The 26,497-nt window shown below is 51.4% G+C and overlaps 1 protein-coding gene across 4 annotated transcripts in view; it reads left to right on the forward strand.

Moving 5' to 3' along the window:
• MYT1L (myelin transcription factor 1 like) overlaps positions 1–26,497 on the forward strand; it is a 140,525-nt gene that overhangs the window by 45,996 nt on the left and 68,032 nt on the right. For 3 of the 4 annotated variants that reach the window (XM_044379506.3, XM_044379502.3, XM_044379512.3), the window contains exons 5-12: positions 925–1,893; positions 6,205–6,339; positions 10,745–10,835; positions 12,439–12,546; positions 16,006–16,217; positions 22,106–22,108; positions 23,568–23,818; positions 25,846–26,082. In XM_044379506.3, coding sequence (XP_044235441.2) covers positions 925–1,893; positions 6,205–6,339; positions 10,745–10,835; positions 12,439–12,546; positions 16,006–16,217; positions 22,106–22,108; positions 23,568–23,818; positions 25,846–26,082 — 2,006 coding nt within the window. Of the gene's footprint in view, positions 1–924; positions 1,900–6,204; positions 6,340–10,744; positions 10,836–12,438; positions 12,547–16,005; positions 16,218–22,105; positions 22,109–23,567; positions 23,819–25,845; positions 26,083–26,497 lie in introns of all 4 variants that reach the window. The other variant, XM_044379499.3, reaches the window with a different exon arrangement.

Consider the following 26,497-nt stretch of genomic DNA (forward strand, 5'->3'; position numbering starts at 1 on the left):
ATGGTGTTATTTTAGCGAGTTGTCCTAAATCCTTTTTTGTGATTAGACATAATGTTCATTCATACGGTATTTCTGCCAGCTCACCAAAATTTTCCTGAGGCTGGGAGGCGGGCAAATGCCGGGGTGCCGTGGTCCCATTAACCGCGACAGCAAACGGACCACAGGTGCACCACTGACCCCAGTCCTGCCTTGTGCCAGCGTCGGGTCACCACACACTCCTCTCTCTCTCTGTCAAACCTGAGATATGCATGCAGGAACTACCATTAATTCAATTCAGTTTCTCAACTTTTACTATGCATTCCTGTTGCTTCACTGTGGATTATAATAAATTATCTGTAAGGTAGAACACTCAGAATAGCGTAATTCAACCCAAACGCGTGCTTCCGACGCTGAAAGCCCAGTGTAGGTGGTGGCATCGCTGCGTGAGCCCGAGGCTTGCATTCCCGCGAAAACACACAATTTAAAAGCAATTGCTGCGAACATCTGTTTAAGAATTGGTATCAAGTGAAGTTCATGAACTCTTAGAAAGCCTGGTAATAGGATGAGTGTAATTATCATGCATCTGCTTGGGCTACAAATAAATAAAGCCAATAAAAAATAAAAGTCACTTGTAAAATTTAGAATGAAAAATTAATATTTTAAAATTACATTTCCCACATATACTGGCTTTTGTAAGAATAATTAAGGAAATCGATAGTTTCTAGCAAGTGCTTCCTGTGGCTGCCTGGTTTTAGCGCCATCCGCGCCCTTTGTGCCACACAGCCAGCCAATCTGCACGCGGGACTTAAGTCTCTAGTACGCGGTGAGCAGGGTTTGACGTGCAATTGACTTGCTTTCCATGCTGTTGCAACTAAACTTCAAGTTCTAGCCATTTTTTCCTTTTCTTTTCTTTTTTGTCCCTTTTTTTTATCTTCTTTGCAGAAGACCATCAAATGAGCTGTCACAATACTCGAATAATGCAAGACGCAGAGAAAGACGACAACAACAACGAGGAGTATGACAATTACGATGAGCTGGTGGCCAAGTCCTTGTTGAACCTCGGCAAGATCGCTGAGGACGCGGCCTACCGGGCCAGGACTGAGTCGGAGATGAACAGCAACACCTCCACCAGCCTGGAAGACGGCAGCGACCGGAATGAGACCCTGGGCCGGAAGAGTGAGCTGAGCCTGGACCTGGACAGTGACGTGGTGAGAGAGACGGTGGACTCCCTGAAGCTGCTGGCCCAAGGACACGGGGTGGTGCTCTCGGAGAACCTCAACGACAGAGCGTACGCGGACTCTCTGTCGCAGCAGGACGGCAGGAACATGAACTATGTGATGCTGGGGAAGCCCATGAACAACGGGCTCATGGACAAGATGGTGGAGGAGAGTGACGAGGAGGTGTGTCTGAGCAGCCTGGAGTGTTTGAGGAATCAGTGCTTCGACCTGGCCCGGAAACTGAGCGAGACAAACCCGCAGGACAGGAGCCAGCAGCAGAGCGTGAACATCCGCCAGCATGTCCGGCAAGAGGATGACTTCGCGGGGAGGACGCCGGATAGGAACTACTCCGACATGATGAACCTGATGCGGCTCGAGGAGCAGCTGAGCCCCAGGTCTAGAACTTTCTCCAGCTGTGCAAAGGAGGACGGGTATCACGAACGAGACGACGACACCACCTCTGTGAACTCAGACAGGTCTGAGGAGGTGTTTGACATGACCAAGGGAAACCTGACCCTCCTGGAGAAAGCCATTGCTTTGGAAACAGAGAGAGCAAAGGCCATGAGGGACAAGATGGCGATGGAGGCCGGAAGGCGGGACAATGTGCGGTCGTACGAGGAGCAGTCGCCAAGACAGCTTCCCGGGGAGGAGAGGAAGCCTAAGTCCAGTGACAGCCATGTCAAAAAGCCATACTATGGTAAAGGTAATATTTCTACCTAACGTAAGTTGCCTCATGAAAACAGGAGCTAGGGTGAAAGATGCCGATGATGGTCCACAAATGACGTGGGCATCACGCTAAGTCCTATCACTAATGCAAATCTCTTAGAGTTGGTTACAGAATTCTAGTTTGTGATTGTGTCTCTGGAGAGAAACACAATAAAATATTTGTCTGGGAAAAGCACAAAGCAGCTCAATGTCCTACAATGAGAGCAGATGAGTAACATGATATTTCAGCGGGAGACGCTTGCCTTGGAAAGACAGGGTGAGTGCGCAAACACGTCACGTGATAGGAAACATTAGAATAAGCCTGTGTTCTGACAAATGAGCCACAGTCTATGTGGAGTGGCAAGGGCTTACACAAAAATTAGCCAATCAGGGATGAAACACATATTTTATATATTGGATTGGATAGGTGGCATCATGATTTATAAAATTATCACCAAATGACAGTTATTGATGAAACCCCCCCATAGAAAACACCCCGATAGAAATTGAACAGTAATAGAATGACCGATAACATAAGACAAGGGCAATAACTGCACATTAATTATCTTAAGATAGTAAGTAACGGGAGCCATTTGCTATGCAAGGCATGGTGTGTCCTAAGCTGAGATCAATAGTAATTTCTTTACCATATTCATTTCTGCTTACTGGTTCCATTCCATTGTGGAAACAGTTGTGGTGCCTCCTTTATGATAAAAATACTCAAAACCATCCAACAGGAGAGTTTTAGCAGATTTTCATTTATGAAATGTAGGGGCCAATATTTGCATATATCTTTATATTTCAACATACACGTGTATAGTCAGTACATCTACAAAGTGTGTAAACATACACTGAATGAACGGCCAACGCCGTGTCCACTTGGGATACAAGCTGCTTATGATTCAACCTCGTGTAGAACCTTGAGACTGTGGGTATCTCGGTTACAAGAACTGAGTCAGAAGCAGTTTCAAAAGTGAAATTGGCAATTCCTTAAACACTTCCATGTTAGTACCAAAAAAGATCTTCTGTTTTATTTTGTATTCTATTCCTTATAAAGACTGAGTTTCCTCACTGTGGATCTGATGATGAGGTTCAGGAATTCGGTTTGAAAATCAGCTGCTATAGAAACCTCGAACAATCAGAGAGCCTGTGTGCTCTGTTGTGACATAGGTGTGTAGTCTCCTCTCAGTGTGCGCACATTGCCCCGAGGCATCACTATCGCCGAAGCCCCGCTGGAGACAAACCCCAGCCAGAGGCCCGTCGGGCTCTTGATATTTCAGGTGCTTGAGCGCTGACCGCCGTTTCGGTACGGGAGGTGAAGGGAGACCCGGGAGGTGCGGCATACGAGGAAGGTCGTTTCTTAGGGGCGACACGGTCTAGCGCAGCGGAGCGTCAGGCTGGCTTTGGGTGCAGTGAGACTACGAAACAGCATGTGTGTTCACAACTGTGGTGCCACCTGTCAGAACTCTTCAGCTGGATGTTTGAGAATCATAGAGGAGCTAAGCATTTTTAGGAAGCACAGTGTCCTTTCTCACGGGTGGCTCAGTGGGCAAGTACACGTTGGGCCTCCGCGTTAGAAGTCTGCACAGTGGGCTTCATGGCGGAGCTGGCAGCGAGGAATGCGGCACTGTGCCTGGGGAACGTGTGGGCTCACGGGGCATCGCAGATTCTGTGTCGCCCTGGCTTCTTTGCCTTCTGTGGCTCCCTTACACCCAGCAGCTTCTGGAGATTCTTACTCATTTTGCTTTGTTATTGTTATTTTGTTTTATTTTGTTTCTTGCAAGGAATGGAATTCAAACCGCTTGCTTCCCTTCAGTAAATGGGGCAGGGGTGGAAACAAACAGCAAAACCTGAGAGGTGCTTTTCCCTGGAATGGGGGAAGGGTTGGGGTTTGGACCTTCCAAATGAGTCAGAAAGCATTGATTCCTGACTCTACCAGTTTCTGTAGATTTCCTCCTCGGAGCAAAGCTCCTCCATGTGTGTGTTCCAGCTCATTCCCAGGTCTCTTCTCAGGATATCTGTAGGTATGTTCACAACCAACTAAATAAAACCAAGCAGGGACACCAGAGTGGGCCGAGGAGATTAATGTCCTCCTTAGTTAAAAAAACGCATTATGTGACATTTGACCAGCACGGCCAATGGACAAGTCCTACGACCACATAGCGTATCAACAATCTTTATTTCCAGACTCGTTATTTTATCATACCAATTCTCATTTATACACAATCTTCTCAAAATTATTTAAGTTATAAATGAGTACCCTTTCCAAAATCTTGAGCTAAAACAAAAGAAGTTCATGGAACTCCTCTGTCTGTCTGCTCCTCAAGCATCCACTTGGAAGGGAGGAAGGGGAGCAAGCTAAATCCAACGCACATTTTATTTTTTTTCTAGATGTTCTTGCAGGGTTTTCAGTTGAATTACTGGTCTGTTTGCTTGCTTGGTTGTTTTGTGTTTGCTTGAATGCTTACCTTCAAGATAAATTGGGATTTCCGGAAATCAGCATGCCGGGGGAGGGGATGGCGGAGGCGAGCGGCATCGAGAGGAGATTATACCCTTGTGCCCTCCAGAACTGAGCTTGTTTGAGCCACGGGTTTCTATACAGATCTGCACTCAACTTCAGAACACATTGGGAATCTGTGATATAATATAACTTGTTAGGAAGCTGTTAAGTGTACGAGTGAAAAAGAGTCATTTAATGATGAATAATAGTTACAATTGAGGTTTTCTTTAACCTTTTAAATGCTATTACATTTAGCTTATGATCTTCAATAATGAAACTGTTACTGTGCACTATTTTATACGTACGTTAATTAAATCATATTATTATGAAACTACCCAATAGGCAATAAAATGCTAGGCTTTTTGATTGCATGTGTAAGAGAAGCTCCAGTAAGATATTTAGAAACAGAAGCGCAACAACATGCTACCAGGTCGTCTTTGGAGACTCTTATAGCCGCATGCAGGTGTGCCCCTCGAGCACGGCACTGGTTTACAGACCCAGGACCTGGAAGATGAATTACCTAGAATAAAGCGCTAGCTGAGAAAGAGAGAGGGGTGAGGTTTTACATAAACATAAACTTGTTTATATACTCCTGTGAGCCCCTTTGTCTCTTTGAAGTTCACATGCATGACTTCAGAAGAAAGTCCATAAGAGTTCAAAAAACATACATTTTCTCACTGTCATGATTGGCCTGGTTCATGAGACATCGATAGGAAAGTGTTACACCCCTAAGGAAATGTTAACCACGCCTTCCCTGGACCAACCCAGCATAGTTGCTATTAACTGATGATCTGTGCAACTGGTTTTCAAAAACTGACTCAAAAATAATGTTTTGCCCGCTTACACTACTACTCAGTCTGAGCTTTATCTTAGAAGTATCTTCTGGAGCTATTTTCTGCACGTTGATAAACTGTTGTGGTCAATTCTGGATATAGAAATAATTTTACTAGCAACAGCATTGCATTTCTGGCATTTGGCATTCAAGTGTGGACCAAAGGTCTGCTCTGCTCTTTTCTCAGCTGGTGTTGCAGAGAGCAAACAGGGCTGCATAAAACCGTTACCTCTTAGTTTTGTGTGTGCATGCTTAGCATTGCAAGATCCTTCCTCTGGTTCCAAGTACAGATGAAGAAATCAAGACAAATGGTTGCTCCAGCAGCTTCTGAAACATTTTTTTTTAATTGCCCATCTCCCCAGTCGGGTGGGATTTCCACCATTCTGGTCATTTGCTTACAGTGCCTTCTAAGAGTTCAGCTTATTTTCAGAAAATCTCTGAATCAGTGTGCTGTGGAGCCGTGTTGCGAGATGACAACGTCCAACAGCAGTACAATTTTGCACCTAGTAGTGTAAGCGATTAGAGCACTCAGTGAGACGGGACATGCACGGCAGAGTATTCGAATGGCATCGTGCTCCCCGGTTAAATTTCACAGAGCGATTGTGGAGGGTCGCCGAGTGGTTTTGCTCTCTGAGAAGGTCACTGTCTCATCACTATTTACGTTAATTTCTTTGAGCAACACAGCTTGTCATGTAACACACGGGAAAACAATTAATCAGGAGCTAAGGTAGGGATAGCCTTTTTTTTTTCCACCAGCAAAGAAAGCAGAAATATTTTATGATTCATGATTACACTGTTTAAGGTCAAAACATCTCCCCAAACCAAAGAAGTACCTATGCAGGTCTATGTCACAGCCTGTCCCCTGACCCCTGTTTTTTTTATTTATCAAGGTCTCTTCAGCTTGTTAATTAATCAGCTTTGTCTTGGATGGGTAAGACATTCATTCTCTTGACACCTGTTGTCGCTTTTAGATCCCTCGAGAGCAGAAAAGAAAGAAAGCAAGTGTCCCACCCCGGGGTGTGACGGAACCGGCCACGTAACCGGGCTTTACCCACATCACCGCAGTCTGTCCGGATGCCCGCACAAAGATAGGGTCCCTCCAGAAAGTAAGTCCGTGTCCCACCAATGCCCGTGGGGGTGCACACGCCCACGGCTCTGTCTGTGTCGCCCACGTGCCTCTGTCATTCCATGTCAGTGCAGCCCAACCTCGAACCTCGTCTCCCCGCCCCTTCTCGTCCCGACCAGCGTGCAGGGGCTGCCCGTGCCACTCCCACCAGACGCCCTGGACCACCAACAGCAGCCTGGCCCCAGCACTGCTTCCCGCAGCACGGCTCCCTAGCAGGCGGGCTGGGGCTCCGCTCCCGCTCTCCTTTCTCACTTGCTGGGGGCCTCGTCTCTCACAAACCACGCAAGAGAACTCAGATAGTCTCTACCCCACCCTGCAGAGCTGAACGCCCATGAATCCCCGACAGAAAGGTCCCTGAGCGTCCTCTTGCCCAATGATCTAGACTTCCGTACAGATGAGATCCGGCACTGACAGTTGTATTTTACTGCATTTTGCTTGTAAAGTCTGTTTCATGTCACGACTGTCCCAGCGTTTCCACAGCACCACACCTGAGGAGGGTGGAACCGGGCGGGTCTAGATCAGACGCATTCTTTTTGATTGGGTTCTGAGAATATGTGATTTATTAGGAGCACAACTATATTTACTTTGGAATGGAAATGATGTACACCTCTTTTGTTTATCTTTCTCTCAGCACATAAAGCTTGCCAGCTATTTAAAGACAATTAGTATTGATTGCTCAGGGGAAAAGGCACATTTTCAGAAATGACAAGATGAGTCTAAGGTCCCGATGTTGAGCCTAAGGTCTGTCAAGGACTTTCCTCAAGAACCGAGACACGGTTTTTAGTAGGCAGAATGGAATCGCTTGGCTGAGATCCAGCAGGATCGCCACGTGATTGTTCAGAGGAATTTTTGAGGGTTGTCCCATCAAAATGGCTAACTTTGGAATTCTTGAGACGCAAATACGTCAGAACAAAGAGAAGTTCCTAGCAGTAGTTGAGGCTTAGAAACAGGGTTAGCTGAACATTTTCAGATGAAATATTTTTAGAAGCTCTTGTGCCTCTAGGTTTTCGAGCGGCTACTAAAAATAAGAAACCCATGTTTCTGGTAACTGCCTTTGAACAAATGTGCAGAGCATGGAGAGGAACGCATTCGAGAGCATGGCTGTGCCCGTGTGTTACATGAGCAGGGAGCCAGCATGGTCTGAACGCGGCAGCTTCGGTGTCTGAGTGCCGTCCGAGCCGGCCACTCCGCACGCACCAGCACACGCAGCCTCCCTCACTCTCCAGCGAGCCCTGCAGGGTGCCACCGGCCCCGGTACCCCCACAAGGAAAGCGGGTAGCAGAGGGCCTCATCCTCTCTTCCCGGGGTTAGCTCGGCACCGGCAAACCGAAGACATGCCACGTCTTCAGACCACTGTGAGCAGGTTCCCGCTTGCCCAAGCAGAGAGCAGAGCCGAGATCTCAGCCCCCACCTGTTGGAATCCCAAGCCTGTCTATTTGCGCTGGGCTTGGCTTTGCTGCTCCGGTCTCGGTCCTCATGGGCTGAGACTCTGGGCATGACACGGGCCCTCTGTGCTTCACCGTCCTCGTCCTCGGTGAGGCGCAAGGACCACCACCGACCTCTTAGGTAGAGAGGGCTTCCTGGTCCAATTTTTCTTGAAGGCCCACGTTTTCACCTCCCGAATAGAAAATCAGTTCCTTTCCCTGGCTGAGAAATTCTCCCGACTCCTTATTTTCACAGGAAAAGTCTAAATGTAGTAGAAACAGGAGCTGTGCTCCCACAGACCAGGGGTCAGACTGCGTACCTGGGCTCACCTTTGCCCGGAGGATGCAGGAGGTCCACTGAACACCAATCTTGAGGCCGCTTTCCAGAGCACCTATAGAAAGCCGTTTCTGAATATTTACGTGTAGTTCTTTATAGTACCGTAAGAATTTAAAAAGAGAAAAAATTAAAGGGCATATTTTTTTTTAGGCTTTAGGGTTTTTTTCCATTTTTTTCTGGGCCAGCCTCCCCCAGGCATCCTGTCTGTCTAGTTGAAGGCAGTCGAGTTGTCAGTTTGCAGCACGCTGCACTAGAGACACAGTGGACACACCACTGGACAGAACGTGGTTCTGGCCCTGGAGAGCTCCCACCACCGCTGACAGCGGGCCGTGCACTCAGGACGGAAGGTGACCTCGGTGGGAGGCACTCCCCAGCAGGTGTCTCACACCTAGGACATCAGGCTTCCCAAGGGACCCACAGGCTTCGCTGGTCTCACTGAGCTGATCCTGGGGAGAGGGGCGGGGTCCGTGGCTTGTCTGGGGGCTGTCATGGTCGTCCACACAGGACACCGGGCCTGTCGGAGGCAGTGGCCAGGGTGGAAAGTCTGGGAGGAGTTCAAGACACGCTCCAGACACAGGCAGGAGTGAAGGGGGAGAGAGGGAGGGGCTGGAGGTGACTCGGAGAATTCCCGCCTGGCAGTGTCGTAGGGACTCTGACCCCACTAATAGATGCAGGGACGGAGAAGTGGGGCCCCACTCACAGACGACAAGACAGCCCCGACTGTCCTGGGTTTGCGGGGAGTGCTGTGTGGTGCTCCCGCAGGCTGGGAGGAGGACTCCGGGGCGCCCCGGATCTGCTTTCTGAGCAGTGCTGGTAGAAACCAAGGATCCAGTTGCCCAGAGAGGAGGCATAAAGCGAGCATGAACAGGACCCAAAAATGGGAGTTTGGGACACGAAGGCATAGAAGGCGAAGCCGAGGAAGAGGGAGCAGAGGCCGTTCTGGAAGGTCTGGCACATGCTGGGAGTCCTGAGGAAATGTCCTGGGGCGGGGGGGGGCGGACAGGAGAGGTCCCTAACAGCTCAGAGAGAGAAAGGGGTGGGAGGCACGGGAGCCACAGATGCAGCCGCGGTTTAAGGACCATGCGGGGCTGAGGGACGGCAGCCACAGGATGGCAGAGACGGGTGCAGATGCGGCCCCCGGCTGACCCGGCTGGGAAGGAGTCTGAGTCTCCACTCAGCAGGACGGACCGCGGCTGTCTGCTTGGGATCCGTCCCATGGCCGGGCGCCAAAGTCTCTGCTATCTCCAGGAAGGACTTTATTTCAAAAAGTATAGCATAAACGGAGAGGAAAGACGTTGATTTGAGAGGGAAGCTGTGTCATGGAAGGGTTTATGTGATGTCGTGACAGGAGGACGGGAAAATCGTCGAAAATCAAGAAGGACGTAGGTGAACCCAGAGTCTGAAGGGGCGAGTGGAGGCCAGGTGGGAGTGCAGAATGAAGCCTCGCGTGGGAGACAGGGAGCAAGCAGGCAGGGCCTGGGGCCGGGTCCCCCAGGAAGGAGGCCTCCTGACACCCCTCCAACCGGCCACCTCACACACAGTGAGCAAAGGCTGGCTCACCCTCATTCCATCGGTGCTTACCAAGCATTGACCATATGTCAGGATGACACAGCAGCCACAAAACTATAAAGATGAAACCAGGATGTACCCACTTTGAAGGACCTGGTCAGGAGGGAGGACATCCCCCATTGGGAATAGCATATAGACTTCAGGGAAGAGAGAGATTGTTCTAGAAAAGGAGGAAAATCGCACAGAATACATAATCAGTCGGGCAGATTTGTCTTTCATGGTCCTACAGTAAGGTAAACCTCGCTGGCAGGGAAAGTGCCCCAGGTCTTGCTGCCATGATGCAGAGACTCATGTGGGGGCGGGGGCTGGGGTTCAATCCTTGTGGCTTCCCACTAGCACCTGTCATCCCCTCCAACCCCCCCAGAGCAGCGGCAGCTCACTGAGAACCAGACAGGAGAGGACATGCAAACTGTCCAGGCCAGTTACCGCCCCACGTAAACTCGAACGCTGTCTCTGGCAACAGGCTGCTTGCCCCCCGCAATGCGGCACCCACCCTGCAGTGTCCCTGTGCTGACTTCATGGGGCACAGCATAACACTCACTGTTCTAGCTCATCTCGTTAGCAGCGTGAAAGAATACTTGATTCCCAGATGAAAAGTCATCATTTAATTCATTTTATTTAAAAACCAGGTTTGGGGGTCTCTGTTCACCCATGACTACCGTGCCCTCATCATACTGTGCATTTCCAGAGCACAGGCATGTTTTAAAACTTACCAATCCACATGCTGTTCCGTGGCTCATCGATATTCAGTGCTGACGTGTGGGAGATGTAGGGAGGCCCTGCTGCCCTGCCCCGTCTGGAGCAAGTCGGCCACCACGTCCCCAACCCCCGCAGCCCTCCCCCAGTGCACACTGCTTTGCATGCCAACAACACTAAGGTTGAGACAACCTTCTTCTCCTTCCTATATGTGTTTCCTGACCATGTCCATCACAAACGTGTGTAGGACTGTCCATTGTAAACTAACCCAGCCTTTGTTAAAATGACTGCATATTCTTGTATTCGGACCATTTCTATGTTTTAATGCTGGGCTGTCTTCTCTGCCTCTCCTTGTCAAGTTCTTGCCATGCATGAGAATGTTCTCAAGTGTCCCACTCCGGGCTGCACAGGGCGAGGGCATGTAAATAGCAACAGGAACTCACACAGAAGGTAAGCAAAGCGCTCCTGTGCCCCACGCCGCTGCGGGGAAGGCAGTTCCCTGACAGCCACACCCCGTACCTCCAGAGGGAGTGCGCCCCTGCACACCTCCCCTCCCCGTCCCGGGAGACAGGCCACTCTCTGGGAGCATAGAGTGCATGGGGAAGGCAAATCCTGAGACCCCGTTTCGCAGAGTGGATTTTTTACTTGTCCCCCCCACTCGTCCTGAGTCCCCTAGAAGGTGCCTTCCTTGGTAAAATACTCAAGGTGGACCAGTAGCCATGTGTAGGGAACCCTGAGTTCCCATCCAGGGGTGGGGAGGAGCTGTCCTGTGTGCATCATACAGGGAGGGGTTACAGCACACGAATCCCGGATGGTCTGTGACCTAACGAGGCTGCCCCTGAAAGTCTGCCGAAACCCCAGTCATCAGTGCGGACATCACCAAAATTCTAGCAGATGCCCAAAAGTGCTAGTTGGGGAACGTTTGGCATGACCGTGAGCCAGGTAAATAGGCATGCTTGGAATCACACTCTTGTTCTGGACAAATTCCAGTTCTCTTTTCTCTCCTAGTCTGACTTTTACTAAGCTGCTCATAATACTCAAATCATATGAAATACCTCTTTATCAATAGCCGGAGCGATCTGTTAAAATGTGTCTTATAGCCTGTTCTTTCAGCCTTGAAAGCTCATGTAAAATTATATCTAATGAAGGAAACTGTGATGAGTTTCACCTCAATTTTTGCCTGACTGGTAAATTTGGTTACTTGTGTTAAATTCTTAATGAAACAAATCACAATCCTGTGCCCCTCAGAGATGCTGCGGAAGAAAGGAATGATTGGTAGTTGGGAAGGACGATGCTGAGCGCTGTTCACGATGGTGTTTACAGTGTCAGCTCCCTCATCAGTCCTTGGCAGTCCGTGTGTTTGTGAGGCATGGCGCACACGTGGGGTACACATCTGTACTTACATGTAGCTATCCGTGCAGACACACAAGGAGTAGACACCATGATTTCATGACGAACGAGCACAGACCCCAGAGAGCCAGTGTGCTGTCTCTCCCATAAATATTTAGTTCCACACACTTCAGAGCCGTCCTAGAGACTCTTCTGCTTTCCTCCCGGTTCCATTCCCCCTCCCAGGGAGGACGTGGACGAGCTGGTTGGCGAGAAGCCGAAATGCTATGGTCAGCTGAGAGCTCATCTTCTGAGGCCAGTCAGAGAGCTGCCATTCCTGGGCTTTTTAGAAACTCGTCCCACCCTGGCGGCTCTATCCCCATCTGCAGACACGTCCTAGGCTGGACTCTGTGTCTACAATTCCCGCTCGCTCGTGTCCTCCTGAATGACAGAATGTGGCTTGCTGTCGCTGGAAGGGTTGCGTGTGCCTTATGCACGGCACGGTCATGAGTGTGGTCCCCTGGAGACCAAGAGGAAATCGTGCACAATACAACCATATTATTTCTTCCCCTCCTGGCCATCCCCTCAGGACAGCCCACGGCATGTGTGGGAAGCTTCCTCGGGTCTTCTGGTGCAGACCAGGGAGAGGTGGGGAGGGGGCGATGGGGTCCATGTGCACGGAGCTGCTGGAGGAGACCATTAAATCCCCTTTCTGTACTTGCAGCCTCTCCGGATGCCCTATTGCTGCAGCAGAAAAACTGGCAAAGGCCCAAGAGAAACACCAGAGCTGTGATGTGTCCAAGTCCAACCAGGCCTCAGACCGAGTGCTAAGGTACCAAATGCCGAGCATGTCACCGCGTGAGATCCGCGTGTGGCTGGTGCCCGGCATGCCTGGGGCTGGGGCTCCGGGTCAGGCAGACAGTCTCGCTTGGCGGCCGTTAGACGAGCCAGGGCCCAGGCCCACCCTCGCCCACGGGGTCTGTGTGGGGGCAGGGGGGCACCTTGCCATTCTGGAACTTTGTCTTCCTGCTGTGAGTTTGTAAATGAGAGTGGGCAATGTGTTTCTGGTTTTCTTTCTGGCCTGGAAGATATTCTGTGATTCTGTGACTACGACATGAAAGAGGGATGCTGTCCACTTTAACGACATGCCCAAAGTAATTTCACCTTAAGTTGGAAGATGGGGCGTAGCACCAGCCTGCAGCATGGCGCCACCTCACGGCATGCACGGAGCTTTTTCTCCGTATGGGAAGCCCTCAGAGGGGCCGGCTCCTCTGTCCCCAGACACCCCGAGGGGGGGCGAAGCGGTGTCACCGCCCCCACCTGACGAGCGGGAGCCCAGTGCAGGGTGGCTGAGCGACTTACCAGAAAGACCTCAGAGATCCCCTGGTCCAACCCACTGGCTTCAGTTTAGGAAGCGAGGATTCTGGGGAGGGGTAGAGGGAGAAAGCCCCCGTCCCAGATCCTGCCTATCAACACTCATTTCCACTTGCTCCCTTCAAACCCCGGGCCGCACGGCCATCGAGACTCTCAGTGGAGATCGTGGCAGAGACACACTCCCAGGTCTTCACAGGGTCATCCTGCTGGCCGCACGGCTGCCCACCTTCGGCGGGGGATTTCACTACAGTCGCTACACACCCTTTTGTCCCTCAATAGAAAAATTAAAATTTTTTTTTTTAAGACTTTATTTATTTGTCAGAGAGGGGGAACATAAGCAGGGGGAGCGGCAGAGGGAGAAGCAGGCTCCCCGCTGAGCAGGGAGCCCAACGTGGGGCTCGATCCCAAGACCCTGGAATCATGACCTGAGCTGAAGGCAGACGCTTCACCAACTGAGCCACCCAGGTGCCCCAAAAAGTTAAAATCTTTATGGAAAATGAGAAATATTTAAATAGACAAAAGCAAGAAAATAAAAACGACTTGTAACCGTACTATGTAGAGATAAGCCCTCAATAAATGTTAGGGTGTGTTTTTCTAGATCTTTCCATGTAGGGGTGCTAGCAGTCTAACATGCCCCCATGCACCCACAGTCCCCACCTCCCAGGAGATAGCGTTAGTTACTGGCAGCTGGGAGCCCTCCCCCTGGGGCTCTGTCTGAGAAGGAATGGCTGTCAGCCAGGGGAACTGAGAACAGGTAGAGAGCAACCGAGGCTCAGGGCTTCTGTCCACTTCTGCCGCCTCTAGCCGGACCCCAGAGCTAGAAAGAGCCCTGAGCCTGCCCCTCTTGGGAACCATCTCATCAGGCTGAGTGGGCACCACTCAGGAGACACTTCCCCGGGGGCTGCAGACTGAAAGCACCACCCTGAACAGACACAGACTCCACGCCGATATGGAGCCTAAAGCAACAGCCCTTGACCTTGTTTCTGTGGCTTTGTGGCCACAGGTCCTTAGCCACAGGCCAAAACCATGGAAAACCACAGCAAATGATAGTGGAACACATGAGTGTGGGCCGATGTTGTGCATCTACAAACAATATTCTTTACGTGCCTCTGGCTGGGTTTGGCGAGGCAGGTGGGACAGAGCGCAAAGGGAGGCAGCCATACCAACCACGGCCTCGTCTCCGGGGCACTCCTGGGCTCCCCAGCTCCCCGGGCGCATCTCAGTCACCAGTGTCTCAGGTGTGAGCAAGGCCTGGAGGACCTGGTCTTGGTGTGGGCATCTCCCCCATGGTGTCTCCACATGGGACACACTCACTCGGTAGGCAAGGAAGGAGACAGGAAGGAAGCAAAGAGAGAGATAATATAAATTCACACTCACGGGGCGCCTGGACGGCTCAGTCGGTTGAGTGTCTGCCTTTGGCTCAGGCCATGATCTCAGGGTCCTGGGATCAAGTCCCACATTGGGCTCCCTGCTCAGTGGGGCGTCTGCTTCTCCCTCTGCCTGCTGCTCCCCTTTGCTCGTGCTTTCTCTCTCCCTCTCTCTCAAATAAATTTTTAAAAAATTTAAATCTTTAAAAAACAAGTAAATAAATCTGCACTCATTTAACTAAGAGTTGAAAAGTCCTCAAGCAGATTGTCCAACAGGAAGACGTAAGTGCTTCCAATGCTGTTCCCGTTTTCCACTCCCTGGCCACAGGTGGTGGGCCTCCAGCACAACCTGTGTGCATCACCAAGGGCCACCTTGTCACCGATGCCTCTGCTCCAGGCCCTGCTCCTTCTGATCTGGTCCTGATCATTTGAAGGCTTGGGGATCGTGCCTTCCCCAGCCCAAACCCTTGGGCCTTGCCTGCTGGGCAGAGCAGATCCCATCTGGTCCCAGGTCACCAGCCTCCAGCGAGTGCCCAGAGGTGCTGTTAGTGCTCCTGCTTCTCACCTTTGACCTCTGTAGTTCCTCTCCCTGAATCTTCACCTGGACAGTTTACCCACCTGTAGAGCTTACTTCACACCTAGACTCTTAATGTCACATTCTGTGTGCTCTATGAAGCAAGGCGAGGGTTTATTCACTGAGGCACCTCCACACGTTACCTGGTAAAGTGCCTCACATAAGAGGCATTCAGCGAATCGCCGCAGTATTTCGTTAGTTGGACAAGAATGCGCTGAATTGATGAAATCAGAACAAATGTGGTGGTGATTTGATAAAGATATTAGCATGAGGGGAGCTGAATAAAGATCAAAGGGAGCCCCTCCACACAACTTTGTAAGTCTAAAGTAATTTCCCCAAACAGTTTAAAACCCCACCCATGAGATACGGAGATAGGTGGGTACACACTTACACACAGAAAACAAGGCAGAATATTGATGAGTGCTCCTCCGTGGGAATGCTTCTCTCCGGAGTCTGGACAGCTGGACCACCACCCGTAAAAATACTGCACATACAGACTGCTATCTGTCAGAATAGCTCTCGTGTTCCATTTTCATGTCCAACCATGTGCGTTTTTATCTTGTTTTGGGTCAGCCCATGTCCCTAAGAGTTTTCCTTTATTTCTTCTTTTTTTTTTTTTTAAGGAAAATGTCTTATTAGCTGACCTCCTTTGTTGTAATTCTTACTTTCTGAAGCCGCTGTTTGAAAGGAATGCACGGATGCGAGGTCCTTCCCGTCCTCGCACCTCCCGTGTCCATCCAGCTATCCAAGGCTCCACACAGAAAAGGAGAGAAGGGGGAGAGTTACATGTCGTATTTGTGTGCTTGTGTGTGCTCACAGGCAGGCAGGTGGGTGGTTTGGGGCTGTAAAATCCCAGCACGTTCGGTCTTTGCTCAGGAAGGTGGATTTGAGCAACATGCCCTAATGTTGATGTGAACCATGTCTTACCTGCAGCCACAGGAAAGCAAGCCGTCGATTATTTCTTGTTTGCTTACAGGCCAATGTGCTTTGTAAAGCAGCTCGAGATCCCTCACTACGGCTACAGAAACAACGTCCCCACGACCACGCCTCGCTCCAACCTGGCCAAAGAGCTGGAGAAATATTCCAAGACCTCGTTTGAGTACAACACTTACGACAGCCATACTTATGGCAAGCGGGCCATAGCTCCCAAGGTGCAAAGCAGGGATATATCCCCCAAAGGATATGATGGTAGGAGGTGCACACTCTTTAAGTGAGAGTCACGCTTGCCGTTGATAATGTTGTTGTTGTGTGTATCCGTTTCCACAGATGGGTCAAGCATGGGGTCGCTTGATGGGTACTGAAGAGAGCACATCCCGGGCTGGGCTCAGCTGTGGGCTCCCGGGTGTGGGCAAGCAGGAGCCCACAGGCGGGAGAAAGATGCCCTTCCCCCAATGCTTCAAAGCAGCATATTCTGGCCGCTTTCAGAATGTGGGGACAGAGAGCCGTTAGCTCATGTGCTCCCCACTGTTGCTGAGGTGGTGTCCTTTTCTTCGTAAACTTCCTTTCACGGACGGCTCCAACACGGACCAACCTGGGAGCGCCAGGGGTAGCACCCCGAGCTCTTGGCCGTTCGAGGAACTCTGCATGCCCTCAGAGTTCTCAACCTGGGATGCACGTTAGAGTCATCTGGGGAGACTGAGCATTCTAGCACACAGGCTGCTCCCTGGACCAACCGAATTGGCACCCCCAGGGGCGCTGCCTGTACGGTGACATTATCTGAGTTACCGTTGACTCCACGGTGCACCCAAGAGCAGACAACTCCTGCTGGTGTCATCGGGCCTCCTTCCGGCAGGTGCCGGCCCTTGCCTGTTTCCACACGGGGAGTGGGGCCAGGCAGGGCCCCCCCTAGTGAGCTAGCACGGATACATGCATCCAGCAAAACAAAGAGCAGGCAGAACAAGTAAAGCACCACCTGCTGTCAGGAGTGGGTCGCCTACGTGCCCTCGTGGGTTCTGAGCCCTCTGCCAGCGCTTCGAGCTAGCTCCCATTGCTTCCCTGCACTAACATGGTAAGTCGTGGAACGAGAGAGGGATGACCGCATTTCTCTGATGTCACGTATTTGTTTAACTGCATTTCTGCTTCGAATTCTAGGATATGTGGACTGAGTTGGCAAATTTTCCTGACTGGGTTGTGGGTTATGGAAGTTTTGATGATTTATAAGTCTTATCTTGGTGTTCTGTAGCCCAGAAGAGGAGATGGGCTTGTAAGGATCTTTTAGCTCCTCTCTGAAAAGGATACGTAATTGAAATCAAAGCACACAAAAAAATTCTTTTAAATTGAATGCTTGGGAAGTTCCAAAACCTCTTTACAATTCAATGTGAGTTGCTGCACATGTTTCTAAGTTATGTTAGTCATTCTTTGCCTTAATAACGATTAATATGTATAGTGAGTGAAATTTAGTATTTCTTTGATGTATCACATATCGATTTTCCTTGCGTGTATCAATTCGTAATATAGAGGAACAAAATGTAAGTGGAAAAAAGAGAGTGGCTTGGGGTATAACAGAAAATAATTATTTTTGTTTTATTTTATCATCATTTGCCAATTTCTGGTTTGCCATAATTTTATTCATTTGATCCATTTGATTGCAAATGAAGGATCAAAAAAATTGAATTCACATAATTAAGAATTCTGCTTGTACAATTTCCGACTCAGCAATCTCTCACGGTGATCTGGAGAGGCGTTCCACTTGCTGTTTGTCTCCCGCACTTGTTTGCTGCTGTTGGTCTGTGTGGCCTGATGTCCTTGACCTTGTCATTCTGGTTGGACTTTGGGTGAGGTCATGACCTGTAGAGCACATTTTCATGCTCACAACACCTTTAGTGGATTTGAAGTCAAACCTACTTAGGTCTGTTCTCGGTTCTTCCATTTAGGAGCTGTGTGATATTCAGCAGATTAATCTTTCTGGGTGTTGGTTTCCCCAAGAACAGAGTGGTAGTAATAGTTCCCATCCTTTGGACCTCACAGAGCTGTTGTGAGGATCAGTGGACAGTTCTAAAGAGCTGGACAGACTTGTAATTACTGACATTCATTCTCACCCACCCAGAAAATACCTGTTGTCAGAAACCTCGGCTGAGCCAAGCTCTTCATCTGGCCCACAAGGAACAAGAATACAGAACAAAAACTTCAATATTAGGTCTTTAAGAAATAAAACAAACAAACAAACAAAAACAGAAGGAAAGGCAGCCTTTTGCCATAGTTTACTGAGAAGAACATCAGTGACTCCATTTCTCTCACACTAGATTCATCTGACAGACTTTTAAAACATCAAAGAAAGTGTCCTTTAGGGATGAGAGTGGCCAGGTTAGTTTTCTTGATGGGATGTAGGCTGAGAGCCGTCCCTGAACCCAGGCACCAGGTGGTAAACACCACAGAGCCACTGCGGTCTGTGGTCACACTACGGGAGTGTCCTCCCAGGGCTTGCCGCAGGTGCAGAGAACTGAGTCGTTGCTCCTAAAGAAGAACTGGGAAATGAGCCTATTGTGGGGGGAGCATAACGCTTGGGAGCAAGGGGCAGGGCCATGGAGATGTCCAACAGGAGAGAGAAGTAGGACCTTTCTCCCCGTCTTTGGATATCACACCGCAGATCCCACCACCTGTGATCAAAAACACTCAACACACATTGATTTAAGTGTCTGAATTCTTCCAGACACTGGCTAGTTGCTATTTGTCTTTCTGCCTGTTTATCCATCCATCCATCCATCCACCCACCCACCCACCTACCCACCCACCCATCCATCCATCCATCCACCCACCCACCCATCCACCCATCCACCCATCCACCCATCCACCCACCCATTCATCCATCCATCCACCCATCCATCCACCCACGCACCCACCCATCCACCCATTCATCCATCCATCCATCCATCCATCCATCCATCCATCCATCCACCCATCCATCCACCCACCCACCCATCCACCCATTCATCCATCCACCCACCCGTCCATCCACCCACCCGCCCATCCACCCATCCATCCACCCATCCACCCATTCATCCATCTATCCACCCATCCATCCACCCACCCACCCATCCATCCACCCACCCACCCATCCACCCATTCATCCATCTATCCATCCATCCATTCATCCACTGACCCATCTCTCTATTCATCCATCCATCCACCTGTCCATTCACTCATCTGTCTATCATGTATCATCTATCTTTTCTTTCCTTCTGGATTACAAGTTTCAAGAAAGAGCTGAAGAACAAATGGAAGACAGTGAAGTACACACTCATGCAGACAGTGAAGCAAGGAGTCCATTCTGGAGGAATTTTCAGGAGTTTTATCAAAATGGCAAATCTTGCTCTTGACAATGAGCTTGAGTAGAAATTATGCAAAGGTAGAAGACCCATGGGTCAGTAGGAAAGACCCATGGCCTGACAAGGTGCCTGAGAACAGGGACATGCACCTGTGGGGCAGGTGAGAAGATGGCTTTGCAACACCCACCATGCCAAGGAGCTTGAGGCGCACTCCTGCGGTGCATGGAAGTCCACGTGCAGCAGTAGTGAAGGAGGGAAGGTGGGAAAGGACAGGGGTTCCCAAACGTGTATGTCAGCCCTGCCTTCTCCCATGAGCACCAGGCTGGCATCTCCCCAGCGTGTTTGTTACAGTGAGCTAAGAATGGTTCTGATATGTTTAAACTGTTGGGTAAAAAAGAAGAAGCAGCGTTTGTGACATGTAAAAATTATGGGAAGTTCAGATTTTAGTGTTCATAGGTAAAGCCACATGGGCCCCGCTGCCCTCATCTGTTTGGTCAGTGACTGATTTAGCACAGTGCAGAGCCGAATGGTTGTGTCAGAAAAGCCTGGACTATTGTCCAGTCCTTTACAGAAACAGTGGCCTACCCCAGTCTAAGACATCTCTGCTCATGTCTCGGCAATTTATCACCACCACAATCTTTGTCTAAACCCCCTAAGTTCCCAGAGCCCCCATGGGCTCCCCTTGTGAGCCTCCCTTTCTGTCATTCCCAACTTCCAAATTCTCCAAGCTAAACACTCTGCGATCAGCTTTGAACTTCCTCTTTGCTCCTCAAACTCAGTGCTGCCCCGATGTGCTCAACCTCCCAGCTCCCGCCCCAGCCCCTGTCCAGGCCTCCTGCTGGCGGTGGCTCCCAGAACCGCTCGGTGTCCATCCGGGGAGCACCCTCTGGAGCCAAGCCTCCGTGCTCCTCACCCCGGCCCCCAGCTGGCTCTCCCTGGAACACCTGCCCTCTTCCCCACACCTGCCGGGGGGCTGCCCCACAGTCCAGCTGCTCCCAGAGCCTCTTGGCACGGGGTCCTCTCTGACTCGGCCCGGCCCACACTCAGCAGCCTTCCTCCTAACTTCCTTCACGATGGTGCCTGTGCAGAACTGGACACCTGTTCTCGGCCCAGGTGCAGCTCTGGGTCTCACGCTTGACAGTTTCCTGGGTAGCTTGTCTTCCCGCTGGACCGTAAGCTCCTGTCCTCAGATTCAAACCGCAGTGCCAAGCCGGCCAGCCGGCCACGCAGACACGACCTGTCTGAGTGAGTGAGTGGGAAACGAAGGGTCGTCCTGTGATCTGATGCTTTTAGTCGCGTGAGCCGACAGTGGCAGACCCCGTCTAGCTGCATTCTCACAAGAAAGCTCCTTTTCCCGCGTCCCACGCCGCATCCCCCTTGGTGCACTTACGACAGCACAGACCTGCATGGGCACCGTGAGGGTCAGTGCGCGAGGGTGGCCGTCCGAATCCACCCAGGCCCAGCACAGGTCAACCCTCAGGAGGCCTACCTCCGGACTGTACTCTTTCTGTGTGGTTATTGGGAAGTCTGGGCTGTAAGGACACACTGCTCTTCTCCCTTATGTTAACACACAAGAAGGCGGACGTTGCCAGGAGTAGGAGACATGTTCAGGGAGACTCTCACAAGTAGGGCAGCGCGATAAGAAAGCTCTGGTTGGAACGTGGTGGTTTCCATTTTTTTGGTTTATTATGTGTAGCCAGTAGAAATCCCGTGGAGCCTTTCTTTGTCCTGCAAGAGAGGGATAGAGTCCTTGAAGAGGAGGTTTCCCAACGTGGTGCAAGGCCTGGCGGGCTGCCGCTGTAGCCACCCGCGGTGGTGGCACTCCCGCGGAGAGGCGCGACATCCATCACGGCCAGGGACAGGCTGGCCCCCAGAAGGACCGCGACCCATTCTGCTGTCTGATTGGAAAGGGAAGTGTGTTTTGTTATGTTCATTGGTCACTGATGCTGGCTTTGTGAGCTTTTTACAAACTGGTGATAATTATGAGGACCTACACTCTTACTTTCATTTGGAACAAAACGAGGGGGTGCTTGCATTTTGTGAAAGGGCACGGGTGACGTGGATGCCGGTCCCACCTGCTTCGCCCAGATCAGGCTCGTCAACAAATCGCCCCCAGTCGCTCACCTGCTAGCATTCTGCCCACTCCTACCAACGTGGCACCATTCAGGACTCGAACGTCTGCTAAAGTAGACGCGCTTTACCGAAAGTTTGCTGCCGTTTGCTGTATACACACATGTCCTGCTGACTTGCTTTCTGAAACTGAAATTTGCTCATTTCAAAACGGAACAGCCATTTTTTTTTTTATTGATGTGCATTCCATTTCTTTCCCTGAGCTAGCGGCTAGCCCTCACTAGGGAAAAGAACCCTCAAAAGTACGATTACATTTCTCTCACAATTTCTATATTCCTATTTTTATATCAAAATTATAAATGGTGTAAAACCACAGACTTCAGTCCATGTGGAGAGTACCACAAGCTGCTGTCTCGGTGTGGCTCCCCGTGCCCGCTGCACAGGTCCGAGGGGCTGCCTCTCGACGGAGGGTCTCTGTCTGGTCCTCCCGCATTGCTGCCTCGGCCCCCGAGGATGTCTCTGTGCTCAGACCCCAGACTGCCGCCATCCACCCTGTGCCCTCTGCTGCTTAGATAAGCTGCATTCACAGGAGAGTGAGGGAGAAAAGGTCATGTCCCAGACAGGCCGACAGGGTGCTGGTTTGTCTCGCAGGGAGGGACCTGGCCCGCGAGAACTCTTCGTGTCAGGGGGTCTGAGTATGTGTGGTCAGCCCTCTGGTCCATGCGAGGGCACTTGCTTCAGATGGTCACCTGCTGGTACAGCAGCTCCGTGACTCTTGGTGGGGGCTGCGTTGAGGCCTGGTGGCTCACCGCTCCCCAGAGCCTGCGTGTGCTCTGCCAGCATCGCTGTGCAGTCCCGTGGCAAAATGAAAGCAGTCTTGGTCCTAAGTTGAAAGTTATCAACGACGAAAGCTTAGTTACCTGTTCACTTGTATCTGAATACAGTGCTTTGGGCAGTTTCTTGGAGTGGCTCATGATGACTGGCCAAGGTGGCCGTGTGAGGTCAGTTGCTGAGTTCCACTTTGTTGGCCCCTTCCTTTTAGGAGGAAAGCACTGTGCATGTCCTCCAAGGGGGGGGGGGGTCCTTGGGTTATAGACCACTAGGGACAGCATTGGACACACAGGGAGAGCCGGCTAAGCTTGCTTTGGAAAGGACGTTTGAAGATGCATGGGGGTCGTGCAAAAGGGGCTCGCTGATAGAGTCTAGGACACTGTGAGGAAGACGTCTTGGGGGGGTTTTCTGCACCCATGGCTTCACTCTGGCTACTCCCTCCCTGGGCAGGACTCCAGGGGAGACCTGCCTGCCCTGCGGGTGACACCCTGCGACTTTGCTGCCCTTGGCAATGGCCCCAAGGCCCTAACAAATCATCCACAAGTGCCCCCCCCCCCCCCGCCATGTGCCGGAGGAGGCTTCCAAACAACCATGAAAGCAGCATTCGCTCCCAAGTACCTGTGTGCTCTGGGTGACGGAGGTTGTTCACAAGGACATCCTGTGGGCCAGGCTCCGTGCAAGGACATGTGTGGTGTGCATGTGGCCATGCTGCCCTGCTTACACCGGGTCAGCCACGCCCACAAGTGTGCGCCAGTCCCTCTCCCAATCCCACTCCATGGCCACTTCCTCCACGTGGCTTTTTATTAGAATCACATGGTAAGGCTCGTCTTGGGGAAAGGGGTGTTCCCTCACAAATGCCCAGCTGGAGGGACACCTCCCAAAAGCACAGTGCCCGTGAGGTGGCACCCACTGCACACACACAGTGAGCCCCGGCTGGCCGCTGAGGCCCTTCCTGGCTGGAAGGAGCAGCCAGTCTCTGGAGGGATGAGGTCTGTGGGGTCCCCGTCACCCCCTGAGCTGATGGGCAGTCATGACGGGGAGACCCCTTCTTGGGCCTTGACCGGGCTGGCATTCAGGTCACTTCCCAGCATCAGGCGGCCGAGTCCTGATCGGGGGCGGTCTTAAACAGATGGGGTCGTGGCCCCTGCAGCCACATGCGGTGCCTCTCCTGCTCACCCCGCTCTGCACCGGGGAAGCCCAGATGGGCTCCTCCCCGCCCATCAGCTGTGGGCGCCGTGCCTCCCCGCCACCGACGCACGTGTCCCCAGGGCCGGCGGGAGGAGCGCGGTATGGGTGGCGGGGCGCCGTGCCCCGCTCTGCTGTCGCCCCAGCAGCGGGGACCCAAGTCATCCCTGTCCCCGTGTCTCCCCAGCGAAGCGGTACTGCAAGAACGCCAGCCCCAGCAGCAGCACCACCAGCAGCTACGCGCCCAGCAGCAGCAGCAACATGAGCTGTGGCGGGGGCAGCAGCGCCAGCAGCACGTGCAGCAAGAGCAGCTTCGACTACGCACACGACATGGAGGCGGCCCACATGGCTGCCACGGCCATCCTCAACCTGTCCACGCGCTGCCGCGAGATGCCGCAGAACCTGTCCACCAAGCCACAGGACCTGTGCACCGCGCGGGTACGCTCAGCGGGCAGGCGCCCCACCTGCCGGTCCCGGGGGAGCGTGCCCTCAAGCTCACGCCCCATAGCGCCAAGTCCCGAGACGACGGGTTTGTAAGCCAGGAGGACTTGTCAGTCCTGTTAGATAAGGAGAGTGCGGGGACCATCCTCGTTAGGATCCAGAGTCATATCTGTAAAGAGAGGACACCCAGTGCGTGCACGGTGCCTACTGCACAGACAGTAGGAAACTGAAGGAGCCGTGTGCCTGGAAGCCCCAACAGGAGGAGGGCGGGTGGCCCTGCTGTCAAATACAGGACTGTCCCCTGCTCCCAGCAGGTCGCTCAGTGTTGGGGAACAGAGAAAGTAGAAATCCACTTTTCGTTTGGACTGTCAGCCGTTCTGGCCAGCTCCCGTTCGTCCAGAAACCACCAAGATGCTGACAGGGCATGAGGGTTTGTGGAGGTCTCGCCACCCGGCTTCTCTGTAAATGGACTCCTTGCTCCGGTGAGAGCAGGACGGGGCGGTTAGAGCTGGAGGGAGCTGACCCGCCAGGGCCACTAGGGGGCCGGAGCCACGGGTGGCGCGAGGCCTGTGTGCCCAGGCAGACCTGGTCCGTCACCTCCTGTCCAGAAAACACAGGAGCTCTCTGCACTCCCAGCCCCGCCTGGACGTAGGCGCCATGAGCTCACAGCCCTGACAGTAGTTGTTAAAAGTAACTGATTTGTATGAATGGAGAAAGTTCAGTCATTTTACGTTTTGCAAATGCTTTCTTTTCTCTTAGTATTCGTATTCCTGGATTTTGGAGAAGTGTCAGGGGCATGCGATTTCCATGGTGATCAGGGCCCCTAAAATCCAAGGCTAGGATGGAAGGGCTTCTATGGCAAGGAGGAAAAAGAGAGCAACCCCTTCCCTTTTTTGTTCACTTTATTAAAGCTAAGACTGAGAGAATTAAGTCCAACATGATGCAGGCTAAATTAGTATGAGAGCTTGAAAGCAGGAGTGCTCCCTGACGGGAAGAGCTCAGGCAGAATAATGCTCTGCAATGTCTCAGGGTAACAGCCTGCACGGGGCTTTCGTTCCCGGCAGCTTCCCTCCGCTGTTACATCCAGAGGAGAGAGCTGCTAGACATTTGGGGAGGCAGCAGCTTTCACGCCAGCTCTGAAATCAGATTTTTGCTCGAGACGGTGTAATTCTCCGGGAGCAGCGGTGGAGGGCTGTTGGCAGGATTTCCTGCTTTGTCCTCCATGTGTCCTTCCTTGCCTCCCTCCTCCTGAGAGGCGAGCTCTGAAGACGTCTTCATCTGTGTGAAAGCATCATTAAAAAGAAAAAGAAAAAAAAAACACCTCACCCAGTACCTCTTTATTTTTTAAGCCAGTTGGCTCAATTGTAGGTTTGTGGAAACACAGAGTAGGTCAGACCGTAATCACTGCAGTAGGGGTACTTGAACTCTGATTGCACAGCCCCCTCCCTTAAAACAGAATATACTCTTCATCACAAGATTCCATGTTGGAAAGTGAATTCTGGTTGCTCCTCCCTCACCCCTCCATGCCTCTGCTTTGTCTGTTTCCCTCCTCTCCCTGTCTTGCAGTATTCACATCAGTGAAACTGAAAGACGATTGTTAGGCATAAACACACATCTATCTCTGATCTCTTAAACGTTATTTGAGCTGGAACAGAATTGAGATTAGGCACTCGTTTGATTTTCTTCTAGAAGGGCTTATTTCTAAAAGCAGAGATGTATTGCAGAAAAAGGAAGATGAAGATGGATGATAAATACATGGTAGATGTGTGAGATAAACAGATAAGAGACAGATGGATGGACAGATTACCGGTCCCTAGTAGGGGAATAGATACATGCACCTGCCATCCAATGTTGTGGCCAAGTGTGGGCCAGCAGACATGTCCCTAAGCGCTGCTTCTGCTCCCCTCGGGAGCCCACACACGGGAGATCGCAGGAGGAATCCGCCTTTGGATTCTGCACTGGCTGAAGGCAGGGCTGCGGCTGGGGGTGGAGCTGCGTGCTTACCGTGTCTCTCTGTCCAGCAGAACCCTGACATGGAGGTGGATGAGAACGGGACTCTGGACCTCAGCATGAACAAGCCACGGCCACGGGAGAGCTGCTGCCCGGTCCTGACGCCCCTGGAGCCCATGTCCCCCCAGCAGCAGGCGGTGATGGGCAGCCGGTGCTTCCAGCTGGGAGAGGATGACTGCTGGGAGCTGCCCGTGGACTACACCAAGATGAAGCCTCGCAGGGCAGACGGGGGTGACGCCACCGAGGTCCCTGTACGTCCCCCTCACCTGCCTGCTGGCTCGGGGCGTGGGGCCGGGCGTCTGTGGGCTCCCTCAGTATGACCTCAGCTGACTAGGGCTGACAACACACTTTGTGGACCACGGAGAGATTTGTCACTAACGCTGATTTGGTGAAACAAACCACAAACTCTTTTCAATGATGAATTTTATTTTCTAACAGGTGCATTTTGTTAACCAATGATTTCTCTAAGAAAATATGTAAACAGCAAGCCAGTCCACTTTTCTGGGTGACATATTGATATAATGCATGATTCTCCTTGCAGATAGGTAATTATAACGTCTTAAATACTTAAATGGTTAACTATGAGCTATTAATTAGCTAGCCATTTGAAGCTAAGGATAGTGTCTGTTCTCAGAGAAACCCAAAATATTCAGAAGACTATACTCC

This window comes from Ursus arctos, unplaced genomic scaffold (assembly GCF_023065955.2).
Source record: "Ursus arctos isolate Adak ecotype North America unplaced genomic scaffold, UrsArc2.0 scaffold_8, whole genome shotgun sequence".
NCBI classification, from domain to species: Eukaryota; Metazoa; Chordata; class Mammalia; order Carnivora; family Ursidae; genus Ursus; species Ursus arctos.